We start from the raw sequence: 12,532 nt of genomic DNA, 5'->3' as shown, positions 1-12,532 counted from the left end.
AAACAAGGTACACAAAGCGTCTTTAAGAAGTTAGAGCTTACCTCTTGGAGACCAGCCATGTTTTAGAAAGCGTGCAAACTTGTCAAGCTTTGTTCGTGAAATTCCTTGTAGTAGCGTATTCGAACCATGCACGGTATTTTCTGGAAACCGGAAGTGAAGCACTACGCGTGCGTCCTTCACAGCTGCATGGCGGGAAATGGGTTTTAAATTTGGCGGGAAACTTTGAATCGTCATTATGAAAACGTGTTCTTTCGATGGACAGCATAACTTTCCCTAGCCTGGGTACCATCCGGATTTTCGCTACGCAACGCTCGAAAAAAATCGATTTTTTCGAGCGTTGCGTAGCGAAAATCCGGATGGTACCCAGGCTAAACTTTCCCCACGATTTGGTCTTGATATTCCAATCAACTGCCCCAAACATTAACATTAACATTTCTTTTCCTCCTTTTTTGAAATAGGAAAATGTTTACTCAAGCAACTGGATATGATTTTTGGCGTATCGTATTATCTGGATGTCTAACCTTCATCACCTAGGAAAATGTTTGTACAGTAAAATTTCTGCTAGAACCAAGGAGCTTCCATTCATGCTATTAAAAAACCAATGATTGAACCTCCTCGAACCACAAAAATACTTTATATTTGGTCTCTCTGGTCTGTTGGTCTCTTTAAACTTTGTAATCGTGATATTGATGACGAAATTTGCTAGCCCGTGTTAAATGTTAATCATTAACATTGCATGTAATGTTACATAGGGAAGAATAAGACATACACAAGAAATTCTACAGTAGATGCTCATCAATGTATTCTTCTATTGGTTTGATAATACAAAAGTTGAGGCTTGAATAATATGTTCACATTTTCTTCCATTTTACCACAAACTCATTTGAGTTTTTTCAACTTCACTAATTTGGCTTCACATCGCTTGCCTTGACTATGTCTAAGACTTTACCATGTCTACTCCTCAAAATCGTCTCATATGAAAATATCCTTTAACTCTTGTTTATCATGAAGAATTCCTCTAGTCTATCTTTGTTCCTCACTTAGATAAAGTACCACAGGAATAAAACAGTACTGATACTAGTGATAGAAAACAGCTTGTTGTACAAAAATTAATGATACATCAAATGGTTACATGTACAAAGAAGTATGGAAAACTCTTTAACAAATTGGCATAACTACCAGTTCACCATGTTATTTTCTCTGAAGTTTATATCTGTGATAAAGTATATAACACTACATGTATTTACATGTTTTTCTTTACCAAACCTAGGTGTAGTCTTACAGTTAAAACATGGGATCATTGAAAATTATTGTGTTCTTGTTTCGCATATTGCTAAACCTTTTCAAGTCGGAATTAACTCATTCAATTAATACACATGATGAAGATAATAAGATGACAGCGTTCCTATCGTAAGACACGTTTCATGAATGTGTTGACGAGCTGGAAGAAGGCGTGTTCCTGTGAGGATCCGAAGGCCATCCTGGGCGTGGCCCCTCGCTGGAACTGCTGGGGACTGGGCAGGGTGGAGGCACCCGGGGAGGGGGGCGCACCTCGCTTGATGTAACGCTGCAGACTCAGCAGAAATGTGCCCTGTTAAATGAAAAAATATGCAGTGTTGGAAAGGGCATTCAGTACAATGTACATGCATGTGCATCTTATACTACTTATGTGCATCTTATGGATACCTATAACAAAATTGTGACACTGTAAAGCACAATTTTTTCATGGTACGGTTTTCGCAGTCACTTGTACTGTGAACTTATCATTACCGCGAACAAATAATTCATGGACTTTCTTTCAGTTCTGTATAGTTTCACAAACATGTTCACTATTCTCAGACCGTGAACTTTTCTGTAAACAAAGTGATTTAAAGTACATAATCATTACCTCACATAAACTCCTACCGGTAATGCTAAAGGCAGATAGCACCCTTGCAAGATTTCTAGTTCTTTCAATGTATAAAACTTATGACTTTTTGTGAAAGAGTTTTTAAAATACATGTATTTCATCTGTTCTGACCAGTTCAGTGCTGAGCTCCCTCTTCATGAGCTGCTTGTCCCTGACAGGTATGCCAGGTTCCCTCAGGTAGCGAGCTGCCTGGGACATCAGCACCAGGAGGGAGTTCTCCAGGATGTACAGGACTACTGGTCTGAAAGGGAACAAAAACATATCAATGTGTGAACATCATATTCTTCATACACTTAATGAAGGGCTGTTTCAGTTTCTGTTTATTATTATCCTTGTGATCCTCAATGTATAAACAATGGAAACAATATGTGATCTGTGCTAATTTTAAAAACAAATTGCTCAAACTATTTGGACACTTTTATTAGAAAAAAAAAAGGTATTTTTGCTCCACACTAGAAACCGTAGCAAACACAATCATCCATTTCTCTTTAAAAAAAACTGGCCAGGAAGAACAAAGCAATTAGAAGAATACAATGTCATTGCACATTTCTCTATGTTTAGACATGAGGATTATGTGACAAAGTCACCACTACATCCTTTCCTCTTTAAACAGACTGGCCAGAAAGAATGAAGCAATGACAAGAATACATAACACATTTCTCTATGTTCCGACATGAGGATTACATAACATAGTTAGCACATACTTCTGTACAGGAGCAGGTCCTGCAGGAGACTTGACAGGTGAGGTGACTCTGCTGGGCTCCACCTTCACCAGCAGTCTCAGTCCCAGGTTCACACAGGCCAGCAGGGTGCCCAGGGAGGGCGGCGAGTCCTGGTCCACTGTGGGGCTGCCGAACGCCAGGGCAAACATCAGGGGGTACTCACTCACATCCATGGCCTGGGGGGAAAATACAGGGCCATGATAGGACAACAGATCAGCCACTATTCATATGATGACACAGGAGTTTCTTTTAAACTTCTGTTGTTAGTTTGTAAATGTTACTTTTTACATGTTTTCATTTTGTATAATTTTGTGTGTTTTTTGCCTGTAGATATGTATTCATCTTCCATAATTTGTATTTGAGCCCTGTAAGATTAGCTGTAAAGCTAACAGGTATCAGAATAAAGAGAAAAAAAGTTGAAACTTGTCAATGTTAGCCTATTAGATAACTGATTGATAGTATGACTGACTGAGCAAGATTTTCATGGTAGCCAATGAAAGAGGTTTTAAGATATTACCTGGTCCAATAGGATCTCACACAGGTTGGGAGTCAGATGTCTCAGCATAGACAAGGAGTTACCCAGAATCCTCAGCAATCTGTAAAGAGATATGTGGCACACATTTAAAATACCCATAAAAATATATATTAATCATATACACTAGATAGTTAGAATGTAAAAACCTCTGGGCCATATAGATGGCAATTAACATGACTGCCTTTCTTTTGCAACAATTGTTAGTGGTCAAAGTCCCATAATTTCAAAGAAAGACTGTCTAACTTTGCAGGGCACTAATTTTACAATGGGCACATTGTGAGGACAACCCACCTCCCCTGGACCTGGAGAAGCTCCTGGCTTGGTTTGTCCACATCATCTGAAGAAGAGGAATGTCGGAGGGTGCGAGTCACCGAGGTCTGTCTCTGGGGGGTGCCTCTGGGCTGCTTTGTGTTGGACTGTACCATGTGGTCCAACAAACGGGGGCGGGACAGCAGGGCTGCACAGGTGTGGACAAGATGGCATACAGCCTCCTGCAAGAAACCAAAGCAGCATCCATTGCTAAAACATGCATGTTATACAGTTTCAAATATCATCAAACAAATTTGAAATCCAGTCATACTACGATTTTTGCAAAAAGAAACACCAAATCCTTGACTACACATGGGCAAATATGCTGTACAGAGATGACAATTTTGTATTGTTTTAGTTGACGAAAGTGTCTTTATAATTATTGTAATTAAACTAAAAGTTGCTGTACACTTCACACAATGCACCAGTCAAGACAGTATCTCACCTTCATTGCCTGGTGCAGCTGAGGCAGGTGGAACTGCCATTCTCGGCTGTGGTGAACCAGTTGGAACAGGAACAAACTGGTTTTCTCCACCTCCAGCAGGCAGGCTGGTGACAGGTTGGACCGGACAGCAAACAGGCACTGCAGGGAGGATCAACATAAACATTAGAAGTTCACAAAAGGTGGGGTCCTAAAATATCATCATTACATTCATATTCTTGACATTTTGTAGAGAATATAGTTATCCCAGGCATTTCATTAATAACAACTCAGTACAGAACCTAAAGGGGGTATCAAATATTGTCTTGTTCAGATCATAAAATTATTGTCTTAATACCAACAATTACCTGCAACATTCTGTCCTGATGGACTCCAACAAAATCTAAGGCATCCGACAGAAAGTCGTGCTTCAGTGTGCCCAGGAGTAAAGCCTCCAGGTCTAGCGCCATCCTGTACACCCCCGGCCAGGATGGTGCGTCCAGGGATTTCTCACTACCATTTATGGATGACAGGACTGTACCACTGAGGTCCTGGGGGGACTGGTATGTGGTGGACAGTGGGATACACAGGTGCTGGGTCACTCCACTTCCAGCAAGCACAAAGGCAGCCTGGAAGAAGATAAAGAAGTTTTTTGTTTAACTTCACATGAACTTACGTAAGCATTGAGAATGAAACTATACTACCAGCATACTTCACACTTTATATTTTTCTGAGCGCAACATTTTTCTGAGCAGAACTTTTTTATGGCATACATATATTTTTTTTAATGCAAAGGAACTGAAATTTTGAAACAAAAGCCTGAAATAGTGTAAGTGAAAACAATCTTGCTAAAACTCCTTTCATACCTTGGGTTCTTTTGCAGTTGTGAGGAAGAGCTGCATTGCAGTCTCCACAAATGCCAGGTTCCTCCTGCTGTTGAGACATGTCTCCACTGTGGCCAGGAGGGCCTGTAGGAGACAGTGTCTTCTCATGGCTTCTAACCACACCTCTGGTACAGAGCACAGGGCCTCCAGTACACACACAGACTGGTTCTCCAACTGGACAGTGGGATACAGGACATCATGAGTCAATATAGGAATAAACTGTCAACTACCACCTTCTTGTGGCTTGTAACTAGAGGTATGACATAGAACACAGCAATTATTTTTGATGCACTATATGGTCCTAGATCACTCACTCACTCACACACACAAGCACACACTGACATAGTATACATAAATACAAAATGTACACACATTCACACACACATACTCATACACATTCACACAAACACAAAAATGTAATCTATAACAACATTAACTTACAGAGTAGGTGTCCTTCTTAGCTGCCATCGCAGCTGCATCACCATTAGCTGTGTCATTGTTCTCTCCCTGGCCATTGGTGCCTGATGTTTTCCCAGACTCCGTAGGCTGTGGTGGTTTGTAGATGGTGGCCTCCTGTACCACAGTACACACTACAGATAGCAGTCTGGACACCAGTTCTGTATCTAGGAGGAACAAAATGAATTGGTATTGTTTCTAAATACAGTATCTGAAATTTATGATGTGTTTCAATTCACCACTATAAAAAAACACAAGAGGCAATAATGTTGCTTTCTACAAAAATACTGTTACGTAGGAAGTTTATCACAATGACAATTGTATCAGACACTGCCTCCATGGACGACGATAAGGAAAGTACAAGTACCTTCAGTGATGCTGTCCTCTCCTTTTACTTTCAGTAATGTGAGGATGGCAGACAAGAGCGGGGTTTTGATCTTTTCCAGTGGCTGAGAATTCCCTACCACATCCTCCAGGATGGGTACAAGCTTCTCCAACTGGCTGAGGGGCTGCAGACTCCTGTATACAACAAACCGATAAAATAAGTCATGTTGAACTTCCTGGCTTTTCCAAAAAAAATTACCAGTTGACGACATACGGTGAATGCATGTACATGTATAGTCTGATATTTTTTTAAGTGGAACTTACCCCTTCCAGTGTGGCAGTAGGGCAACATACAGACCAGTCAGCATAGTGGCTGCCTTCACAGTCAGCACTGAGTCAAGATGGGACACCTAGGAAAGTACACACTGAGTCAGTATTGCAAGTCTATCTCGTTGAAGACACATTGATTTTGGCCTAATGCCCCCACCAAACGACTGCTTTTGAGGAATTAGCAAATATACACCCCTTCCACCAGAAACAAGTCAACACCACTGAAAAAAGGGTAGAACACATATCATATCATTGGGTGCTGAAACATAACTACTGAGCCTTTATGGAAAATCTTTCTGCGTCACTCTTTCGATACTCCATAAAACACCATGAATTCGTGAGACTACCGAGGATCATAAACTTAACATCCAACAGGTGACCCACCAGTGTAGTAATCCCAGTGAGGATGTTCTGTATGATCTTGACCTTGATGTTTTTATCCGCCAGGTGCATGGCTGTCTCCTGACTGGCTGCCACCAGCAGGACCACCCTGCAGGCGGACAGGAACACCAGGTATGGGTTCTCCCTCAGGTGGGCGGGGTCTACTGGTCCCTCCTCCTCACACAGGTGGTCTACCAGGCTGGTCAGGTACTGACATGGCAACAGGGATAGTCTCAGTCAAGAAAACAGGCCTTTAACATATATAACTTGTATGCCATACATGTACATGTACATATGTTTTGAGCATTATCAACATCTACTGGGTATATCTCTGTTCAAACTAGATTAAATGTGGTGTATACAACATGCCCTGTACTTTGAAAAATGCATGAAATAATTGACAAGTTTCTTGCTACTTTAGTTGGCTAGATGTTGCTTTCTTCGGCAGTACAATGCTGTAAAATTACTTCTTGTGTGAACATACCTCTGACCAATGGATAAACCTTTTCTTTTCAGCAAAGTCTTTCAAGCACTTCTTCAACTCCTTGTCTGGAGAGGAGCTGAAAGAAAGAAAGTAAATAAAAGATAAACTAAATCAAGTGTTCATGCCAGTGTCAATTCATCTCTGACTTGTTTTATTTTCATGAATTTATTATTCTATCCAAAATCATATGACATGAAAAGAGTGTGAAAACATTCATTAAATTTTTAACATCTCATCTATGTGACTCTTATTCATAAACAGATCAGCCATAAGATCCCATACCTCCCTATACTGTGCACCTCCATAGCCATGATGTTCATGACGTGTGCACATGTCTTCAGCTGTCCTGTGGCCACCTGTGGGTTAGTGTGGATAGAAGGCAGGTCCTTCTGTAGGGGCAGCAACAGGCTTTCCCAGAACTTCTCTCTGAAATAACATCATAGACAACAGTGTACATCACAATATGTAATTATTTAAGTAGTACAGAATGAATTTTTCCAGAAAAATTTCCCTGCTGTCTAAGTAACTGTTTTTTGGCGTATCTTATTACCTGGATGTCTGACCTTAACCAACGTAAATAAAATACATCACAAATATTTTCTCTATGATTTTGTACAATTGTCAGCAAGTTCCTTACCTGCCCCTGAGTACAGACAGAGCTCCATCTCTCCTGTCCTGCCACAGGGCATGTAGGAAGGCCACAGCAGCACAGTGCAGGTCAGGAGGACACAGGTATGTCCCCTGCTTCTTAGCCTCTATCATGTCTACTGCTGCCTGCAGACAGCTGTTCTTTCCTACTGTGAACTCCTATAGAACATGGATAACATTAGAAGTGAGTGAAGATTTACAGACAAGGCATTTTGCTCCTGCTTTCCTATTAAAGACAAGTATTTATGAAGCTAATCTTTTGTGAGAAGGCTCGATGCACAAATTCTATCCTTGGCTAAATACTAATCGACAGCTACATGTAGAAAGCAGCATACACTTGTACATCTAAGAAATAGCACAAAGAGTTCAGAAAGTTTTTCACTGTAGTCTGTCATCGAAATTGTTCTCAACGGCATTTGTACAAAAGAAAAGTTGATGACCTTGACCCCCTGTTTCCCCTCCTTGGTCTGCAGGTTCAGGAATAGTTCCGTCAGTCCTGGCTGTGTCTCTACTGCAACAGTCAGCCATTCCAGGATTACCACCTTCAGCCGCAGGTCCTGGAAACAGGAGAATGTACATGTGTAGGTTGCAGAAACTGAAGCTGAGTTACATGACACTGTATGGACAGTCATAGGAGTCACAGAGGGTAGAGATCATGTATACACCTATATTATCCCATTTTCTGGAAGTACATGTAGTAAAATTTCCATAATTTTTCAACGGCCTTCATCAGAATTATACATCAGTGCAAGAAATAATGTCATAAAGCACTACATGTATCCTAAAGCAAACACAAATGACTGAGAATTACAGAGAAAATATACCCCAGAAGCTGACCTCAGTTTTGGCCTGCAGACGTGTGAGGTACATGTCCCTGATGGGGATAGCCTGGTCCCCCAGACAGGCATGCACAGACATAGGAGCAACCTGCAACGAGTACACCATAGGGGATATTGTCAATGCTGAAACAGCTCTAAGATAAATAGTAGACATCCTTCCTTCTTGAAACAAGATGGTAGCACTCTGGTGTTATGGTCATGGGAGGTCAGCACAGTAGACATAGGTACGATATTATGAAGGAGTTTTCAAGCAGTTTCAGATCTACATTTTTGTACTTACTACTTACTACTACTACTTTTAACTCACCATTTGCTTCCCTTAACATTGTTTGAAATAACATATACCATGTACTGTATAACCAATACAATGTGAATACATTATGCATAAGATACTGGTTTACATCAAGGAAGGTCCACAATACTAGTATAGGCAAGTGGACCCATTCCCTTATTTGCCATTACAAAAATAATTACAATCTATGACTATGAGCAAAATTAGAGTAGAATTTTTTTGTACCATTTTGTGATACATACCTGTGAGAGCCTTTTAAGCATGAGCGTGGCGAGTCGTGTGAGCCTGACGTCATGACGATGGTAGACGTACTGCGCGATGACAGACACCAGGTGTTTCCCCTGCTGGGCCCCGCCGGCGTGGTACGTCAGGGCCTGCTCCAGGGGCGAAGTCGTCTCACCGTCAGCTGGCTTCAGCAGCAGCAGACGGTTCACCACCGAGAACGCCAGCTTCACCATCTGGATCAGGTCCTGTCCTGGACCCTCAAAAGCACTGGGCATACATGTGGGTAACAGTGACTGGCATGCCACCTAGCAAGTCCTGAAAGTACTGCACTATGCAATGCTCCCAAAGCTGACAACTTTGCATACCGTAAGTTGTCTTTCTCTAGACTTTTTATCAACGACATTTGTGTGCTTGAAATGTTGGGAATCAATGTGTTTCCAGTGTGCTCTACTGGACTTAAATACATGACATTGTACATAAATCAAAAGAGCCAGTAATAGTATCCAATATTTGATTAACGTGTCAAAAATCAAGAGACAAAAGGTACAATCTGAGGTAAATGAACTGTAAGAGATAGGCTCTACCTGGCCTGTAGCTTGACGACATTGTTGATGTTCTCCACTCCTGTGGCCAGGATCTCCAACACACTGTGTCCAGCCTCCGTGTACAACAGGCCACTCACACACACATCTCTCAGGGTTAGCCTAGACATGCAATCACCAGGTCAGATAGGGTCTATATATACATGTATGAAAAGCATTGTTACTGCTCAATCCATTGAAACATTTTAGGATTGTAATCTCTAGGTGCAGCTTATACATCCCCTTCCCTTCTCTCAAGTCCTGTAAGTTTTCCACTTCGGCCCTTTGAAATTTGTCTGACCCTTAAAAAGACCTTGTCAGCTCTTCTCAATCCCTTCAAAGAAATGATACCTGGTGTCCTTGCTATCATGTTCCATGGTCTCTTCCTTTCCTTCCGACACAAACAGGATATAGTGAAAGATCTCGAGACATCTTCTCCCTGGAAGACAATTGTGACAGGAATCAACAAAACAATCTTACTACATGTACAATGTACAATGTGGGTAAACAGCTACAATGTACACAAAATTGACACCTGAAATGAAGTGTCCATTTTCAGGTTGTGGTACTGTGACTCACCAATCTCCTGTCTGTCTTTAAGGTTTGAGTAGTTCCACTTGTAGAAGGAGGCAAACACTTCCTTCAGTACAAACACTACGGCTGGGATGATGCCTTCTTGGAACTGTAGACCCTATACAGGAAATATTGGAAGCTTCACATATCAACTTGTTAAACTTTAAGATGTTGCATACAAATTGAAAAAGCAATTTGACATGGTTCCTTGTATAGTAACCATAAAATTATATTTATTTCTATAGTATCATAGCATACACTGTGACAGACCAAAGAGATTTTTAACTTCAGAAATTTGTATAGATGCTAAATATTTGATGGTCTACATTTATCTATGACAAGGGAGTTGTTCAATCCTCACCTTGGCCAGTGCCAGTAGCAGCTTCAGGGTAGCTATGGTAACAGGGTAGTACCCAGATGGACGTTCTAACGACATCAGCAGGTTGCCATAGTTACCAGCAAACATTCCACTACCACTGTGAAAAAGATGGGGAGGATAAAATTTTAATCCATCATTCAAACTGGGAGGAAACATGCTTTTACTGGACACAGTGTTTACCCTATTGAGAAGGCTCTAAGTATTGAGTACATTAAATTTTGTAATAATTTTGTTTTTGCATCCATACCTGAGAGCCCTGTTTACATCCATGTGTGAGGAGCCTGCAAATGGTAAGAACCCAGTCTGCTGTAGATCCAGCCATACCTGGATCATAGAGAAAACTTCCCATTATAACAAGTTAAGTATTGCCATGATGTATAACTGATTGTGCAATCTGACATAATTGTATCAAATTACATTTTCTCATTGCACTGTGCAATAAGAAGCAATGAACTCACTATAAATTTACTGAAGTCGTCATTACACAAGTTCAGGAAAAGGAATACAAGTACGGCAAGTACAGTGTCTACCTTGTCAGGTTTATACTGTGCTAGGGTAGCCAAACACTGGACACAGGAAGCAACAACATCAATGGGAGGATTTGTGGCAGCACCAAGTCTGAAAAAAAAAACACAGACACAGATTGTTTTAAAAGTATGATGGCCCCATTGAAAAAAAAAGTCTGGAATCTTACGAAAATAAGGTTGCAATTATTGTGATCTTTTTTCTGTCAATCATGAAAACCCCTAGCGAAGATTGGAAACCATCATTCACAATACATGAATAATTATTCATTTCCTCACCTCTGGATAATAGGATACAGTTTAGCTGTGACTGGTTGTAGAGTTTCTGCCAGTGACTTATCAAAGGACAGCATTTTGTTCAGTAGTTCTGCCACCTCAGTTACTCTTACTGCCAGCTGTTTGGAGGCAGCATCTGGAGTTGAGGTAAAACAATCGTTGTGGTGAGGAATGGAATTTGCCTCTAACTACATTGTAATAAGATGTTGGACATTTTACTTAATATCATGAATATGAACTTTGGCCTTTTTGTGGTATGAACACTTAAGAACAAGTCTATGAAATGCATGGCAACTTACTACCTTCTGTCATGGCACTCTCCTGTATAAACAACGTCTGAAAGACACGTTTGTTTCTGGCTGGAGGCAAGAAATAAGAAATTACAATAAACTGCAAACCTATTCTAAATTCAAAACGGACTTCACTTTTGAGAAGTACCTTTCATCAATCCAAAACAAATCATTTTGTTGCTAACATAACCAAACTGCGAATCAGTGCACATTGTTTAGAAATAGAAAAAGGTCGTTATAAGAATGTACCAGCCACTCAGAGACGCTGTCCTACATGTAAACATACTGTTGAAGATGAATTTCACTTTTTATTATCTTGTCCCATGTATACTGAAGAAAGGTTGACACTTATGAATATGATTTCACGTAACTCAAACATTACCTTACCTAAGACAAGCTCAGATACTTTTAATTTACTGATGTCATGTCCTGAACCAATATCCTTGTATATAGGCCAATTCATATCCTCTGCTCTTCGGAAAAGAAACAATATCATCTGTGACACCTTGAACTGATGTTAACATTGTATCCATGTTCCATATATATTGTATAATCCATCACGCACAATTATAGGGTAGCGTTAGAATAATGTATCTAGAAGTAGATTTTAGTGTTGTTGTTATTTTTTATGTAAACACTTGCCATACATTGTATCCATTGCAATTGTTGCGCAATAAAGATTGATCTTTTTTGATCTTTTTGATCTTTTGTATATCTACTACTATATGTACATATGTACAGAGCTTCTCTTATCAGTTACATGTACGTATACTAATATACAATGTATGCAACAACCAATTTATAATCTTTTATTAGGCCACACCAATTTAATATGTTGGTTCTCGGATTTTTTCAGGAAAAATATGAAGCGACAGGGCGAAAAAAAATAAAAATAAAAACAAATCTAGGCATCCTATTATAGCCCCAAATGCTACGATAGGAGGTATGAAGTCAACACAAAAGGCTGGTTCAAAATTTAAACAATGAATTTTGAACTTCTAATGATACCACTGCATTGAAAGATGAAATAACTGTAACGACTAGGAAGAAAAGGACTGTTTTCAACTGTTCAGGGCAAAATATGAGCATTTTGCAGTTGATTCTGTAATTTTTTTTTNTTTTTTGACTAAATCAAGGAAAAATGAAGAGG

The 12,532-nt window shown here is 40.1% G+C and overlaps 1 protein-coding gene across 1 annotated transcript in view; it reads right to left on the bottom strand.

Annotated features, from left to right (window-relative positions):
* Positions 1–799: 799 nt before the first annotated feature.
* Positions 800–12,532, bottom strand: part of LOC109466005 (nucleoporin NUP188 homolog) — a 23,014-nt gene continuing 11,281 nt past the window's right edge. The window contains 26 exon segments of the mRNA XM_019763523.1: positions 800–1,591; positions 2,021–2,150; positions 2,614–2,807; positions 3,149–3,227; positions 3,458–3,657; positions 3,921–4,058; positions 4,265–4,525; positions 4,763–4,954; positions 5,222–5,403; positions 5,604–5,755; positions 5,885–5,970; positions 6,275–6,481; positions 6,756–6,831; positions 7,038–7,144; positions 7,393–7,452; positions 7,455–7,562; positions 7,844–7,960; positions 8,241–8,330; positions 8,777–9,026; positions 9,344–9,463; positions 9,692–9,779; positions 9,920–10,031; positions 10,275–10,389; positions 10,540–10,616; positions 10,823–10,910; positions 11,096–11,228. Of these exon segments, the coding sequence (XP_019619082.1) occupies positions 1,406–1,591; positions 2,021–2,150; positions 2,614–2,807; positions 3,149–3,227; positions 3,458–3,657; positions 3,921–4,058; positions 4,265–4,525; positions 4,763–4,954; positions 5,222–5,403; positions 5,604–5,755; positions 5,885–5,970; positions 6,275–6,481; positions 6,756–6,831; positions 7,038–7,144; positions 7,393–7,452; positions 7,455–7,562; positions 7,844–7,960; positions 8,241–8,330; positions 8,777–9,026; positions 9,344–9,463; positions 9,692–9,779; positions 9,920–10,031; positions 10,275–10,389; positions 10,540–10,616; positions 10,823–10,910; positions 11,096–11,228 (3,548 nt within the window). The 3' untranslated portion in view covers positions 800–1,405.

Source organism: Branchiostoma belcheri, unplaced genomic scaffold (assembly GCF_001625305.1).
Source record: "Branchiostoma belcheri isolate BF01 breed outbred unplaced genomic scaffold, Haploidv18h27 scaffold16, whole genome shotgun sequence".
In the NCBI taxonomy this organism is placed as follows: domain Eukaryota; kingdom Metazoa; phylum Chordata; class Leptocardii; order Amphioxiformes; family Branchiostomatidae; genus Branchiostoma; species Branchiostoma belcheri.
Note: the sequence above shows the minus strand (reverse complement) of the source record. Positions and strands in the feature narration are given on the sequence as shown.